Source organism: Ictalurus furcatus, chromosome 18, assembly GCF_023375685.1.
Source record: "Ictalurus furcatus strain D&B chromosome 18, Billie_1.0, whole genome shotgun sequence".
In the NCBI taxonomy this organism is placed as follows: domain Eukaryota; kingdom Metazoa; phylum Chordata; class Actinopteri; order Siluriformes; family Ictaluridae; genus Ictalurus; species Ictalurus furcatus.
This window is the reverse complement of record NC_071272.1, coordinates 17,296,038-17,313,632: the sequence shown is the minus strand read 5'-3', so window position 1 is coordinate 17,313,632 and position 17,595 is coordinate 17,296,038. Positions and strand designations below refer to the sequence as shown.

Sequence of the window (17,595 nt, the reverse complement as noted above, 5' to 3'; positions counted from 1 at the left end):
AAGACACTGGAAGATGTTGAGAACATAGTGAGGTGTGCTTGCTTTGCCACCGCATTCATAGCAGCACATCATAATCTCATTCAATCAACTCATCAGGTTGCATTCAATCCAGATGAATAACATAACAGCATACATACAGTACCTGGGCAGAAGATCCATTTATGTTGCTTATTACATTTGGATTTAGGCTAGTACTACAGGCTTTTGACATATAACATGCATCAAAAGCAAGCATGTCCTTTCTAACAGCTTTGTCCTATCTTAAAGTCAGATGTCATGAATCATTAGAACATTTTTACATTATCTAAACAGCTTTGAAAGCAAATAGCTAAACCTCTTCTAGATCTACTACTGGGGACACAAGGTTGAGAGATATAGACTTTTCTGGATCAAAACACTTCAAATCTATCGAAAGAGGACTGAAAATCTAAGAGTAAGAAGCTTTGAAGTCTGCTCTATACCACTGTCCATTAATCATTAAAAAGGATTCATACATCTTATCATCCCATCCACATTTCAAAGACATCTTTCAAGTCATTCAAAAAACATTTCTCATAGAGTTGCTTTATGAAAAGGTATGCGAACCTGTACTTTCTTGCTGAAAAATGGTCAAACAAAAAAGAAATGAGTATTCGGGCACTTTAAAATACTATTCCTGTCGTATCGATGTCAAGACAAGCTTCAAAAAGAGAAATATTCTAATCTACGCCATGACTCATATCACGTCATGATGACTCCAGCTGCACACTTGCCTAGGAGCGTCTTCTCCTTTAGGCTACTTGGCGAAAAATTGGATTCGCACTGTAGAATAATTGCCTGGGAGACCGTTATTGCCGATGACATTATCATCTTCTAGACTTCCACATCAATCTAACTCGTGTCTCTGAGTGAAGGATGGTGTGCACTACCGTGAACCAAGAGCCATGGTGTAAAATGAAAAGCTCTTTGAGTGGAAGGTAATAATATAACAAGAGGCAAAGAAAAAAAAAAAAAACTATCGCCTATTTCCTGCTAGGAGCCAAACTTAATAATAAGGAAAAAGCTCAGTCTGTTAGTGAGCTCAATTTCTGACAGATGTCAAGAGGAAACTCATTTATGAGTATTTGCTAGTATAATAAGGACTGCATAAGACATGTATGCAGCAGGCCTGTAAATTTCTGCTTTATTCGTGACAGGGGATTCTTAGATACAAATGAATTGATGGGTATTAAGAAATATGAGGAAGCCATACAATTCATCTAAGCCTATTCCTTTGAGCAAAAGTCCACTTTCAAATTCTAAATCAAATATGTGTCTTTATTTGACACATATTTAATTAACTTAAGCCATTTTCAACTCCACCACTGTCAGCTATATTGTATTCATGGCTTAGCATGTTTGCCTCACACTTCCAGGATTGAGGGTTCGATTCCAGCCACGGCCTTGTTCCAGGTTCCCTGCGACCCAGAATGGATAAGTGGTACATGGAAAATAGATGGATGGGCCTATGGGATGTGCTAAACTGAAATATGTTCTCTTCTGCATCTGAAGTACAAGTAACGTTATAACAATTTAAAGTCTAGTTATCCCCCAAAACAGTGAGAAAATCACATTTAAACATGCCATTCCAGTTCCAGCAAAAGATAACCAGACTATCTCTACATGTATGACCTCATCTACTTAAAGGAAAATATGACTGACAACTTTTTTTTTTAATGAAGTATAACTTTATGATGTGAAATGAGTTCTCATTTTGATTATGAGCATCATCCACAGTATCTGTCTCATTACCTGAGGTAAAAGTCACTCAAGGCTTTTAAAAACAAGCCTCATCGTCGTCTCTTTACTTGTCTGATCTTTGCTTTGTACACACTAATATTTGTGTTGAAATAATCAACGATTAACTCAATTCAACTCCAGATTAGGTCAGTACTGTTTGTTTTTAATGTATTTTTCCTTGTTCTCTGTCATCAACACAGAGTGTCTAAGCGCTCTTCTTTGTTTTGATGCTGACGTGATGACGCAGGACGCATCACAGACATTTTGACAGGAACCACAGACATGTTGACAAGACAACGTTTATGTGCACTTTGCTATGCCATGCAACTATCCAAAAACATTATCAAATCATGATAAACGCACACTTAGCTAGCAAGGTCTGAGACATATTTAGCCACACTGTTTGCATTGCCTGTAAACCGCATGATCCTTGAATGCAGAAACCCAAGGAGATGTTAGAAATTAGCCTAAATAAACACTTTTCTACTGTAAGTCATTTTGGTAAAATATATTTATGTTTTCAGTATCACATTTGAAAATCTGTGCCTACTCTTGGGTTTCCTCAAAGGTTTGTTAGATAGTTAAAGATCCGAGCTTTCTAGTGGAACATTATTTCCATAAAACTTTATATCTGTCTAGGAGCTTGCACCAAGGACAATCTTTAGAGCATACGCTGAATATTAACAGGCGGAAATAATTGCCTCTATGGACTATCACTTATTATCAAATCAGAAGTGTTTTGTATCAAGTAGAATGGAGAGGTAGTTGAATATTCCATCAGGAGACACTGAAATTAATGTACTTACGGTAAGGACACTGACAAGGTACAGGATTGCTTTGTCTCCTGTTCCTCTGGCTTTAAAGTGCACTCATGAAACGGAGATAATGGCATAAGATAGCAAAACATTATCATCTCTGAATTTAATTTCACAGAGTAGCCTGAAAAGAGTGACATAAGGTGCCATTTTGGCAGTGCTGACTTATTACTATTGACGACCATCATTTCCTGACCATCATCATTTATATTGAAGGTTACAAGACTCAGTTGGATGTTGTACTGAGATGGATTGGCACACAGCAAGCATGTTGGAAATGGACTGGTCTGTGCAGGAGTAAAACTCTGAAGTATTTGAGCTGATGACTCTCTGGGACTGAACAGTCTCTGCACTATGGGCTGTTGCACTCGTATTACACCCTGCTCGACTTGTAAATGTCATAAAGATACAGTAGTAAGAACTGACACAAATCCATCCACTTCCACTGTTTCATGCTTCACGGGATTAACATGAGCAGAGAATGAGGTCTCCAGATGAGCTGTTAAAGCTGTCATCCTTGATATAGCTCTGTTTAGTTTCTCCACTCTGGGCCTCTCACTCACTTGGGCTTATAGGTAGGTAATCACGCCTGGTGTTGGTCACTGCCATCCAGACATATTTCCTAGGCTGCAGTTACAGTACCCTCCACTAATATTGGCACTCTTGGTAAATATGATCAAAGAAGGCTGTGAAAATTCGGATTTAGTGTTTAACCTTTTGATATTTTGTTAAATAAAATTCACAAAAATACTCTGCTATCATGGATATCAAACAACTGCACTGTACTGGGCCTTTATACACAGTTATATTTCTGACACAGTCTGTTAATATATACCAGTGGTCACCAACCCTGTTCCTGGAGGGAACCTACCTTCCTGAAGACTTTAGCTCCAAAAATAATTGTGCCCACTTGATCATCCAATCATTGCCTTAAGAAGCTCTTGATCAACTAAAACTGGTGTGTTAGATTTTGGGTGGAGATGAAACTTACAGGAACAGACAGATCTCAATAAGAGGGTTGGTGACCACTTATATATATGAAAGAACGGATCCATATCTGTTTCTGATTTTAGCATGATTTCTCTGCCAAAATACGCACAGCTAAAGACAGTGATTGCACTGTGATAACTGCATCTATACCGTCTTTGTATTTTGTAGGACCGACTGTATCTACGTTATGCCACGGCCTGAGAAATGTCCCTGAAGTCTGGTAGTCTTGGGAGCATACGTTTTATTCCTGCCAGTGTGAGAATTTAGTGCTCGTAATTTTTCTATCTGCAGGCTCATATGCCATTAACAGGAAAACAAGAAAAAAAGTATTTTAAATTTGAGTCAAATGACCAGATATCTGATATTTTTAAAAAGCAGCCTATGTTGGATCTGAAAATATCCGATCCGAACCATTTACATGTATGCAACAATATCAGATCTGTGTCAGAAGTCAGCGAAAAAATTGGAATTGAATGGCAATGTAAATGCAGCCCTTGTGACCACCACATTCAGGGGTAATGGTGGCTCAGTGGTTAAGACTTTGGGTTCATGTGAAGGTTGGGAGTTCAAATGCCAGCTGTGACTGTTGGGTCCTTGAGCAGGGCTCCAACTGCTCAAACTGCTCCAACCTCCAAAAGCTCAAATGCATCCTGTCAAACTTGTAAGTTGCTTTGGAATTTACATGTCAGCCAAATGAATAATTGTAACTGTTCAGATTAGTGCATTTTCAATTAAAACTACATGGAGTGCTCGATCTCAGTGTCCTCTAAATGTTTAACATCCTTTTACACATCTGTCTCTAAGAAGACTTTGTTAAAGATGTCTGCTGCCTTTTCTGTAAGGAAGCAGATTAAAGAATGAGAAGAGGCTCTGGCAATGGGCATCATTTCTTTGGTCCCTGAATTGGGTTTTGTGGGCTGGTCTCCAAAGCTCTAGTGTAGAAACAGGGAAGGTGTGAGCAGCTGCCAGAGCTCTGTGTGATGCCACCAATCATCTTTTTCTCTCTTCTGTGACAGACCTGGATCAGTCAGCTAGAAAGTCAGCTTTCATCAACCTCCATGCTGTGTGTCTCCTAACAAACCAACCCTGCCACTGGCTGTGAAGTGTCATGGACAATGGCCAGGCCCTGCAGCATTTTTTGTTCAGGATTGTTTACATGCCTCGCTATTATGACTTCCACGAGCATTGAGGTGGAGCCAGAGACAGCTTTCTCAGCAGAACCAGTCTCCCAAGTACCACTGAACATGACATTCTCTGAGTATCTGTTCACACTTCCATCGTCTTCCTCCTCTGGAGATTTCTGTCATCAGGGGAATGCCTCTGGTGCTGAAAATGCTGATGAGTACCTGTCAGAGCTCCTTTACCTCTCAATAAATGTCAAAAACGAAGATTTCTCCACTGTGTGGAAAATTGTAGAGTGTTGTGTGATAGCACATGATGCCTCTTCTATATGTCACATAACATTCTGGGCTGGAGAAAGCAATGAAAATATGGATGCATCTTCTCTCTGTTCTCTTTTCTTTTAACTTACACCAAGAGTTCCATAAGAAACACTTAAAAGAAAGTGAGTTTCAAGTCAAAGAACTTAGGTTATACTCCCAAGTGAGTGCACATAATGTCCCAACCAGTACCTTACTCACTATATTCAATAATTTGCAACAAGTTCAGCAAGTCTTCAACTTTATATTCATTCTGGTTCTATTCCCGTGGCCAGGGATTGGCAGGTAAATTCACTCCAGACTGTCAACAGGGCTGTTTAGCAGTAATATGATGACTGTCTGAGGCACTGAAGTGTTCCAATCCTGTCATCTGTAAGCTGATAAATGTTTAGTGAATGTTTGCAGCATTTGGATCATTATGTCGCCAATCACCTCACATATCCATGGAGTCTATCTCAACAACAAGAGCAGACAATGCCATCCATCTCCACTGAACATGATCACATTACATTATCATTATAGGATATGCGCTCCTCCATGCCTGTCTGCTTCTTTTCACTTATAGCATAATGACCATGAGGAAGTGTCCTCAGGCAAAGTGAACCAGATCACTAGCAAATGGGAACTAAAGATAGTCATACCAAGACTCGACTATAAGTCAAGCAGCAAAAAAATATGTGTTTTCTTTCACTACAAAGTCATCACTACATACTCATCACTTTGAAGCAAACTTTTTAAATGCGTTATAGTAACCTAAGTCTTAAATCACTGTATGATTAGTGCTGGAAATAGCCATGACTAAACATCTACTATGCTGCAAGCTGCAGAAGTATGGTTTTATTGAACTACAGATGATGGCGGAAGGAAAGTATGCACTGGTGGTCAACAATCCTCCTGGAAATCCACCTTAATGAGTACAACTTGAATGTACTGACTGAATCAAGGACGTGGCCTGGTTTATGAAGGAACAGGGCTGATGACCACTGGAGCAGGGACAGCTACAATGTAGCAACACTCACATTTTCAATTACTAAAAATCTGCAAAACGATCCCAAAAATAAAACCTTTGCCCATATTCAAGTAATAAAATAGAATCATATCTGTAAGAATATGTGTGTGTGTGTGTGTGTGTGTGTGTGTGTGTGAGAGAGAGAGAGAGAGAGAGAGAGAGTGAGAGAGAGAGAGAGAGATGTGGCATGAGCTCTCTAGGGGTCTTTAATGCAAACATTCTACTTAATGCCTTGCTTCAAGGAAATGAGCAAACCGGCACATAATTCGGTGAGAAAACAGAATATTTCAAATCCAATTTCAGAGAGGTGTATGAGTCCACATGAAGCAGGGAATACTTTAAGTCCTCATTTGAATTTCTCATTTAAGCTTCACTACCTTTGGCTAATAGCTTCCATGTGGATATAAAAGACATGTTCGGAACAACTGGTAGAAAAGGAAACAAACTAAGATATGAGAGTCTGAGCCAGAGAGAAATAAAGCACTTACTTGTGAAAGTATAGGCTGAGTTGTCCGGTGGAACAAAAACAAGATGGGAAACATGACGAGAAATGCAAAAAACAGAAAGAGAGAACACATGAGAACAGAAATAGACAAGATGGCAGAAAAGAAAGGTGAATCCAACTGGCCACTTTCGAGTTAATTCAGCAAAACTTTTATAAGAACTGCTCGAAGTCCTAAAGGGACCCAAAATGGCACAGAGGAACGACCTGATTAATCAGAGAGAAAAATGAGAGCAGGAGAATGGGAGTGAATGGAGGTTGCTATAGAAGCAAAGGGTGGCCAAGCACAGATGGAAGCGTGATATACCAAGTAGATTGGAATTACTGTCATCCTGCCTATGACTAATGACAAAGCTAACCATAATAACAAACTACTGCTCTATAGTAATCATTCACTTGCATGTCTACAAAAAAAATATCACAGAACTTCCCTGCACTTTCGCTCTAGTTTGACAATCTTCAAAAGGCAAAACAGCCAAGAAATGCTGCTGCGTGAACTCTTTTCTTTGGTGATTTCATTACACAGCACTTCATGAAGATGAATCAACTGAATCGTATCAGTGGAGAAATTCTTTTATTAAAAGACTGCAGAGGGACCAGTAATTATGTGCATTTTTATAAAGTCACTTAATCCCTACTAGTTCGGAAGGAATCAAAGAGTTGTGCTTCGCTATCGTCACTTTTCCTCACACTCACTTATTTTTCTAATCTGCTTCTAGGCAGACTGAGCAAAAAGACGCCTTTATTACATTCAGTAATTATCCAGCGGGTTGAAAAAAAAAAAAAAACCCTTAAAGATTAAAACACGTTTACAATCCATGGAATGTGCGCCTTAAAAAAAACCAAAACACACACACAGCAGAGAAAATCCATATTTTTCTTTTGAGTTCTAATTTGACATCTGTTCTGTAAGTACAATCCCGGCCCCTTCAGTTGAAAACACTGCCATAGCATCAATTTTCAAAATGAATGCTGTTAGTTTACCAGTGCATAAATAAGCATAAAATGGCACAAAAGATTTAATAATGTAAAAACCTTTCTACCTTATTTAAAACATAACTGAAAACATTGTTGCTTTCACCAACCTAATCATTTAGTGTGCCAGATACTTTTAGGGATTTTATCTTTTCATTTATATATGCACAAATAGATGGGTGACAAATTAAAGGGGAAAAAACCCCCAAAGTGTATTAGAAAGGTGTTGGGCCACCATGGGCCATTAAAACAGCTTCAATGTGCCTTGGCATCGATTGTACAAGTCTCCAGAACTGTACTGGAGAGATGAACACCATTCTTCTAAAACACATTCCCCCAGTTGATGTATAGTCACTCCAAAATCTCTCATAGACGTTCAGTTGGGTGTGAAGTGTGAAGGCCAGACCATAAGATTAACATAATTCTCATCCTCATGAAATCATTCAGTGAACCCAATGCCCTTTTGATAGGGGCGGAGTCATCCTGAAAGAGACTATGCCCATCAGGATAGAAATTTTGTACTGATTTGCAGTGACATTTCCCTCTACACAACACAACACAACACAACAGGACCACAAGTTTTCCTTTTAATTTGTCACCCATCTGGTATTCATATACTGCATTTATTCCACTTGTACAAAGTATTTGGTTCCTATTTTCAGCTTGTTCATAATATATGGATTAAATATAATCGACAGTGATATTTATGAGCTTAGCTAAAATGATTTAATTTGCTAATGATAGATATTACATTTTATTGACTCTGGAAAATTAAAACACATGCCTTCCATGCATGTGTTTAAATGTCAGATAATTTTGTGGCTTCTGGCTTTCAAACCCATTGAGAGTGCAGAAAAAGGCAGTTCCATTCCGCTAAAGTAGGATTTTGTGAGCTAATCGAGTCCAGCTCTCAAAGAAAATCCTGCAGAGGTAAAACTGAAACTCTAACTCGCCAAACATGAATAACTGCATGACCAGTATAATATCTAAAAAGACTGTGAGATGCTCTGGGGGAAAAATAAGGTTCAAAATATAAGATGGATGCAAATTACAGTGTATATTTTGTTTATAACAAAAACACAGGCTCTATTTAACATTGTGAACAAGTTGTGAATATATAATATGAATATAATATAATCGTATAAATATATCATATAAATCAACTAATATTAATAATAGTATATAAAGTGATATTAAGTTAATAATATTATGTGATCATTTTAAGGAACTTTCTGATCATTAAGGTACTAAAGTATGATCTTGATAAACCTTCTCGTTAATAAAAACAGCATGAATGGTATCATTTTGTCAACTGGAGCTAACAGACTTTAATGCCAATTTAATACCTGCCATTCCATTGTGATAAATTGCACATGCAGTCGCTGTTTAGGTTTAGTTCAATCACACTGTGGGGGCTAAATTAACATATACTATACAGCCAAATATACGTGAACACCTAACCATCACACCAATATGTGGGCCTTCCCCAAACTGTTGCCACAAAGTTGGGAGAACACATTTTACAGGAAGCACAACTGTATCTGATGTATTTGTATGCTGCAATATTGCAATTTCCCTTCAATGTAACTAAGGGGCCCAAAACTGTTCCAGCATGAAAATGCCCCTGCGCACTAAGCAAGGTCCCTGAAGACATTATTTGCCAAGGATCGAGTGGAAGAACTTTAGTATCCCTGACTTCAACCCCACTGAACACTTTTAGGATGAACTACAATGCCGACTGCACCCCAGGCCTTGTCACACCATATCAGTACCTGACCTCACTAATGCCCTTGTGGCTGAATGAGTACAAATCCTGGCCACAGACACGCTCCAAAAGTGGAAAGCCTTCCTAGAAGAGTGGAAGTTATTATAACAGCAAATGGTAAATGGTCTGCACTTATATAGCGCTTTTTAACCTTAGCAGTTCCAAAGCGCTTTACACAGTGTCTCATTCACACATTCACCAAAGCAACTTGGGGTTCAGTGTCTTGCCCAAGGACACTTTGGCATGTGGAGTCATATGGGCCAGGAATCAAACCGCCAACCCTACGATTAGTGGACAACCTGCTCTACCACCTGAGCCACAGCTGAGCCACAGGAACTAAATCTGCAATGGGATGCTCAAAAAGCACATATAGGTGTGATGGTCAGGTCCACACACTTTTGGCCATATAATGAATGTATATTCTGTATGCTCCAATTCACATCCATTTAAAGGAGACAAAATGTCAACGGTGCAATTCACACACAGTCCTCTGTAAACAATGTTAGTAAATCAGCTTGCACACTTTTTGCAGGTGATATCAAGATGTTTTACGTGTATGAATCATTAGTAAGTCAGTAGACTTCTCTCAGTTTTTCCTCAGCAGATTCTATGGATTTTGATTTATACAATTTAAGGATGTACTTAAAACATACAAAATATAGTAAAACTATTATGTTCCTAAACTGGCCATATAATTGGGAAAAACATGATAGGATTTGACGTGATTGTCTGTGCCCTAACCCTACCATTGCTTAGAGGTGAATCTAAAGTTTTCAGGAAGTCTTTATAGACAGAGATAAACAGATCCAAGGAGAATTTTGTAATCTAAATCTCCATATGAAGCAGGGCTTGAGCCCATCAACTCAGACCACACTCAGAATGGATGCACATGCCAACTGTTTGGCACTGGCAAGAACTGGAGGGGGTGAGGGGGTGAGGGGGTGAAGAGGGAGATGCTGGACAGTCAGACTGCAGGGAGCACTGGTAGAGCTGGAATCAGACGTTAGCCAAGCAACTCTCAGCACTCTGTGGCTTACTCTTTCTTTCACTCTCTCTCTTTCTCTCTCTCTCTCTCACACACACACACACACACACACACACATAATGACTGGCAGCACATTTGCTAGGTGAAGGATCCTGATTATGGCGTGACCTGCTGCTGGACTAAGGGTCGGTGAGGGAGTGTGAGAACCAGAGTTATGTGGGATAGAGAGAAACAGAGAGCGGTACTTACTGACAGGGAGCGTTTTAAAAGTCTCTGGGGGACTGCTTTCTCCTTCACCCTTGCCATTGATGGCAGACATCATGACCTCGTATTCGGTCTCCGGCTTGAGCCCAACGATGGTGATGGTGCTGTGGCCTGAGGAACGACAGGATTTTCTGATAAACAGGCTGACACCATAGCACTGAATGAAAGAAACTGCTCAGTGGATATGACTTGGGTGCATAAGGCACATCCAAAAAGAATTCTCTAAAGGCTTCAAAAATAATGAACTAAAATATTGCTAAGTATCAAAATAATTACTGTATTGAGCAATAATCAGTAAAACAAATGATAAAATGTTAAATCAAATCAAATTTGCCTTTTTTTCATTTAAAACTTCATAAATTCTCTTAGGTACGCACTCTCTCTCTCTCTCTCTCTCTCTCTCTCTCTCTCTCTCTCTCTCTCTCACACACACAGAGTTTTCAAAGGAAATTGGCTTGTGGGTTGTTGCAGGCTTCTTGGAGTACCTGCTACATTTCTTCTGTCTCTGCAGGTAAAATCCCAGATAGGTTTCTCTAGAACACTGAATTTGATAAAAAGGATAAAAAAGTTCTGAAATCTATTTTTCTCCCTACTCGCACTCTAATGCATTAGGCCTAAAATAGACATCTAAGATAAAAATTGCTTGGTGTTTTTCCAAGAGTCTGTAAACCTGTGCCTACTGTAGCCTCAGATTCTTGTTCTTGGCTGACAGGAGTGGAATGCAATGTGGTCTTCTGCTGTTTTACCTCATCCACCTCAAGGTTTGGCATGTTCTGAAATGCCTTCCTGCTCACCCCGCTTGTACAGTGTGGTTATTTAAGTTACTGTAGCCTTCCTGTCCGCTCGAACCAGTCTGGCGATTTTCCTCTGACCTCTCTCACTGACAAGCTGTTTCTACCCACAGAACTGCCACTGACTGCATGTTTTTTATTTTCCCCACCATTCTGTTTAAACCCTAAAGACTGCTGTGTATGAAAATTCCAGGAGTTCAGCAGCTTCTGAAATACTCAAACCAACAACCACGCAATGGTCAATGTCACTGAGATCACACTCAGTACGTTTACATGGACAACAATAATCCAATATTAACCCGATTACCATGCTGATTATTAACAGCGCTTATTGATGACCTTAATCCGACTAAAGTCATACTCAAAGTAAACAAATCGAATTAAGACGTGGAGTATTCCGGCCTGGCTTGGGGACGTAATGACGTGTCCTGTTAATCGAACTATGTTCTATAACATGTAAAACGGGAACATGAAAGGAATATTCTAAAAGCAACTCATGTAAACACCTTAATGACAATATTGTCTTATTCAGAATAAGGTCAATAATTAGATTACTGCTGTCCATGTAAACGTAGTCACTGATGTAACATTACCTGAAGCTCTTGACCCGTATACAGTATGCATGATTTTATACATTGTGCTGCTGCCACGCCATCTACTGATTTTATGATGATAAAATGGTAAAGGTATGCCTAATAAAGTGGGTGTTTATATCGAAAGAAATATTGGGCGCCTAAGATTTGTGCAACTTTTTTTTATTTTTCAACCTTTAAGGTGTTCTTTGCTTGGTTTTCTTGCTATTGCTGGATCATAAAAAAAGAAAAGATAAGTACAGCCCATTAGTAAATGTCTAAGCACGAAAAATTATTAATGGTCCAAACTTCCTCAATGGTAAGATTAACAGATGATAGTTAGAGGTCGATGGTAAGTATAAATACAGCATAATTTTGTAAATGCTTTTCTGACAGATTTACCAACTTCTCTGTGGAAAATGTTATTTGCCGTTAGTGCAGTTGCTTTAATCTGGAGGTCCCTTTAAGATTTTTGTGCTTACGATGACGTCGAAGGTCACAGGACAATGGCGACATGGCAGCTGTAGTATGTCCGGGATTGTGTTCATGCTACACACACATACTGATTAGTACGTATGTACAGTTTCAACGGCCGTGCAGTAGGTACCGCATCGAATGCACTATGTACCGTCACAGTACACGATTTCGGATGCAGCCAGTGAGAGACAGACAGATGACCAGCACAAAGACATGTGAGCACGTGTGTGTGCTTGAATGAGTTGAATAATGCGAGCAAAATAGGAGTACCTGTTACAGGAGAAGCATGTGAAAATAATATTTGCACAGACACAGAGACCTTATTTAGGTGTGTAATTGAAAGTGTATTTTGTCTAATGTATGTCTTTGCTTGTATTTCCTCATTTGTAAGTCGCTTTGGATAAAAGCGTCTGGATTGGATACACTCTGCTTTTTGAGATTTCATTAGGAAAGAAAGGTTCTGGGGAGATATTGTGGAGAGAGGTATACTCCAGGGGCAGCTGTAGTGCCCTTATCCCCAACTGTACCCTTTTTCTTTTTCAAACACACAAATGTGTTTGTATGCACATCTCAAGCTTGTTCTCATGAGTGTCCCATGGAGGACTGGCTGATTGAGTGGGCTGTCAGCAAGAAGTGAGCTGACATTTTCCCCCTTGAGATGGACACTGGACGGCTTCAAACAAACAGACCACATTTCAGCCTCTGACAACAGCTGGCTTACTTAGTATTCAGCCAAACCCTATGCCGTCCCCACTATTGTGTGCTTTATTTTAAGGAGATTTTATATTATACTTCATGCCTGCAACAAACAGCTCCTGTGAAACAGCCAACAGTATTCTGCCTGTAGAAAGAAAAGGTTTGGTTTTGCACAGTTCCGATTGGCAAAGGTTGTTCTTCTGTCGAGCCAAAGATGATTTTATGGAGATGCCAGTGATTCTTCCCTTTCTGCTCTCCGGACCTGCCCGATCCATCTGGTTGCCCTACCTCTACATGGAGCGCTCATCAACTGGAGGCTACAGCCTGGAGATTGCTTAGGATGGTACTGCTTGAAGTACCTTAAAATAGTTTTGGACCTCAATTCCACATGGACATTCTCGCTGTGGTTGCTGGGACTACAGTTGCTGCTATGGTCTTGGGACTGCAATTACCACATGCAGTTTTGCACTCAGGTCTCCTTTGGTGAACAGTGGACTAGTTCAACAAACACTTCCTTTTAAAACCATAATGAACTTTCTTTTACTTTTACACTATCCGTTGTTACCCAGATGAGAACGGGTTTCCTCCTGAGTCTGGTTCCTCTCAAGGTTTCTTCCTTATATCATCTTAGTGAGTTTTTCCTTGCCACCGTCACCACCTACTTGCTCAATAGTGATAAATTCACACACTTAAAATCTGCATCCTGTGTTTATATGTTTCTATAAAGCTGCTTTGAGACAATGTCCATTGTAAAAAGCGCTATACAAATAAAATTGAATTGAATTGAATTGAAAGTTGTGGGAAGGGCTGAGTGCAGTGCACATGGGAGGACATGGTGACACTGAGTCATTAGCATGGTTATTTTTTCACTTTCTTCCACCAGAGGTCATTTGGTGTTTTTTTTATAAACGTTTAGGTTAACCCTATTAGACCAGCACTGTGTATAAAGCACCACTGCTTCTCAGTTCGATGTATAAGAGAGGTGCAGTTGTTCCCTGCAAACATAGATAATGAACCAGCAAGCATTGGTGTGACAATATGGGTCAATTCCTTCTGTCATTTAATTGTTGTACAAATGTGTTTATACCACAGTACACAACTGGTCAATTCTCAACTGGTCAGAAGTTCTGATAGAAGTTTGAGCTACAAGGCAAATCACAGGTTTACATTAACATGCTCGTGCTCAAGTGTTATACTTTCTTCCCAATTGTTTTGACTTCATCCTGTTTTTTGGTCACCTGCCAATTCCTAGCCAGTTCTCCCCTATCATATGGCAGTGTGAAGACACGTAACGCCAGCCAACTGCATCATGTCACTCTGCTGCAAAGCGCTATCTACCCTCTCCTGCATACATGAGCTCAAAAATGCCCAGGACTGGCTAGTGTTGCTATGATTGACAGGGAAGAGATTGAGATGGAAGAGAGGGTATGCCATCCCTCCCACCCAGACAGCATTTTTCTGCGTTGGCTCTAGTAACAACCTAGAGAGCTTTATGGTGGACACTTCACATAAACATATAAAAAAGTGCATAATTGTTGTATGTAATTGTTGATATGGTGAAGGTTTTTGTAAAAAGATGTTAATGTAGCACTTTTGAAAGGAATCTCCAGTGTCAGAGTTTTCCAACACAGGAAAGTCTTCAGGCTGGAGGACGTTGACTTTGTGATCTCTCTTTAACATGACAAACTGTGTTTTTTTTTGTCTTATGAGATTCAAGAGACAAAAAAGGTGTTGAAGAACGATTGTTAAGAACTGCTATAATGTAAGTAATAAAAGGATGTAACTTTCACGTACGTGCCACAAAATTAAGTATAACTATAAATGGATATAAAATATGATGTATCATTATTGTAACTGTTGGCAAGTTGTTCTAGAATAAGAGGAATAAATAACTTTGTGACATGCTGTGGGAAGCAACCTTGCATGCAACTTGGATCTGAATTCTGTGTAAAATCAGGTCAGGTAACGTGGCATATCTCACCCGGCATGACTATAATACATTGGAACGAGGAAGATCCTCCTGTGTCCAGTGAGGGCTCCTTACTCACGTCCACTGTCCACCGGTCCGGCCAGTGGCACGCGCGAGGGTCCTTCCAACAGCGTGAAGCTCACGCAACGTCTCGTTCCCTTCTCAAGGAACAGGGTTACATGCGTAACCCAGGCATTTTCTTCCTTCCCACCAAGCACCAGACATCCATGCACGTTGTTTTTTGGGCTAAATGTGGTCAGCCCATCATGGCCTTTATTTATCCCAAAAATAATCATCTAAAACTGGTCTTTGTTTAGTCCGTCTGATTTGGTCCTAATTTATCCCAAGAAGCCATGAAAATAAGATCACATTGCAGCATGTGGGGAATTATATCTCGATAAGAATGTGTGTTGTGTATCTGACGTATCACATTTATCACACCTATAAATGTTTTAATGGTACTTTTCATGAATTGTCTTATTTTGAGAGTAATTATGAGTATACTATTATGATATAATAACAAATATAATATATAATCATGAATTCATGGTTGAAATTAGGTTGAATGAACCTAATCTTTTCAACATTCATGTTGTTACCAAATTTAGACTTCGAGGGATGTCTTTTCGACGACCTGAAAAAGATGGCTTTTCACCTGTCACTTTTCAATCAAATCTCAACATTGTTGAGATGTCAGGCTTCTTGGTGTATTACTTGCTCTATAGTTTTCATCCACCATCTTTGCCATGTGGTTTCATGATTTGTACACATTATAGTCTTCTGACTCTGGTAGGTTGAACCGCAGACAATGAATCCATACCTCCTTAGTGTTGACTCTGATTGTACAAAAGCTCACATGCCTTCACATTTATTGTTAGGTTTTATAGATGATTCTTCATTATCACAAAATAGTAACAAAAATGCTCAGAAATGTGCATGTTAAGATATTCATATTAATAAAAATCTAAATTAATTTCTACACTTCTACATTTCTAAATTACATATCCATGGTATATACAGTAAACTTTTATTTCACTTGCCTCTGGAGAATTCTCTCTATTATATTCTCTATTATTCTCTATAATATCTCTGAAAGTCCCTCAGACATTATTTTTCTTTTCCTCTTTGGTTGTGACTTCGTGTCTGCGCTTCTTCCCTTTTCTAAATTAGAATTGTCACGGTTGCTTATGTATCGCTAAACAGTTTCATATTTTGTTAAGTCATTTGCTAGTGAAAGTTCAGAATTTCTGTTTTAGATCTTGTGAGAAGTGTTATTTGTTTTCTGTTTCCTTAACTCTTGACTTGACTGCTCAAAACAAACTTAATATTTTTTTTCGCCTTAAATGCGACTTAAAGTATAAATGTTTTGACTGTTTTAAGTCTTGATACATCAGCACAATCGAATAAATTAACTAGAGCATGTCACCAGGAATGCAAACTTGCCAATGAAACAATAACTGCTCACTTAGACACAGTTGCTGTAATACTGTGCTGTAATGCTGTAAAAGCCAAATACTAAACATGGACTTCTGTTTTATAGAAAATCTTTCAAATGTACACATTTTTTTTTTAAAAAGAAAGCTACTTTAAAGAGGATTTGCGATTCCTTAAGAAATAAAACATGACAGGCAGGGACAAATTGATTATTTCCCTAAAAATGTATGTCACAAAGTGTTTTATCCCTCTTATACTACAACAAGTTTCTTACTTTAACAGGTTTTTGTTTATTAAAGACCAAAATATTTTTTCTATTTAGAGAAACCATAAAAGCACAATGCCCTCTGTCCTGAACACTTTCCCCATGTCAGAAAACTTTACCTCTGACTGTTACGAAGCACATATTAGAATGAGTGCTTTAATATAACCCTGAGTTTACTTGAAGCTGGAACTACTGTCATATCGTCTGTTATAGAAATTTCATCAAAACCTTCTGACCAATCAGAATTGAGAATTCAACAGTGCTGTGGGCTAATGCTAAATAATAATCTACTCCTTTTGTCATTGCAGATTTATTTTGTGTGGAGAACAGTGCAGGAGAGAGACACTTACCCTCCACCACGTTGTACACTTTGCTAACCCAGTCTTGACCCTTTGTCCTCCACTCAGCCTTGTACTTGAGAATAGGCACTCCTCCGTCTGAATCGGGCTCATCAAACTCCACCATGGCTGTGCTGGGGTACGGTTCAACACGGTCGATAACTGGAGCAGATGGCACCTCTATACAAGAAACAAGCACGTTACATACAGCAGTCTTGATGGTTGTCACGTTACTCTATTTTCCTTTTTTTTTGCTCCTACTAGGTGCTGTAATGTATATAGTATATTGATATGCAGTAGTACATATGTTATAATTTCTGCATTAGCGCATTTTTGCCATACAAAGGCAAGCTGGCTGTAACAAAGTTAGTACTGAGGAAAATGTTCTACCAAATGTGTAAACTTTAATTTAGTTTCTCAAAAAGACAGTAGGTATGAACCTGGTTGCTTCTTCAAAAGTTTATTTGAAGTCAATTTTGACCAAAACTGTAGTTACTGAGCTGATCCACTGCAGAGCAGAACTGTAATATGCAAATTCTTAATAGTTTTTT

At 39.0% G+C, this 17,595-nt stretch overlaps 1 protein-coding gene across 3 annotated transcripts in view; it reads right to left on the bottom strand.

Annotated features, from left to right (window-relative positions):
- Positions 1 to 17,595, bottom strand: part of ncam1a (neural cell adhesion molecule 1a) — a 317,584-nt gene that overhangs the window by 46,192 nt on the left and 253,797 nt on the right. For all 3 annotated transcript variants that reach the window (XM_053648813.1, XM_053648811.1, XM_053648812.1), the window contains exons 12-13: positions 17,057 to 17,224; positions 10,488 to 10,613 (exon numbers count right to left, since the gene is read on the bottom strand). In XM_053648813.1, the coding sequence (XP_053504788.1) occupies positions 10,488 to 10,613; positions 17,057 to 17,224 (294 nt within the window). The remainder of the gene's footprint in view (positions 1 to 10,487; positions 10,614 to 17,056; positions 17,225 to 17,595) is intronic.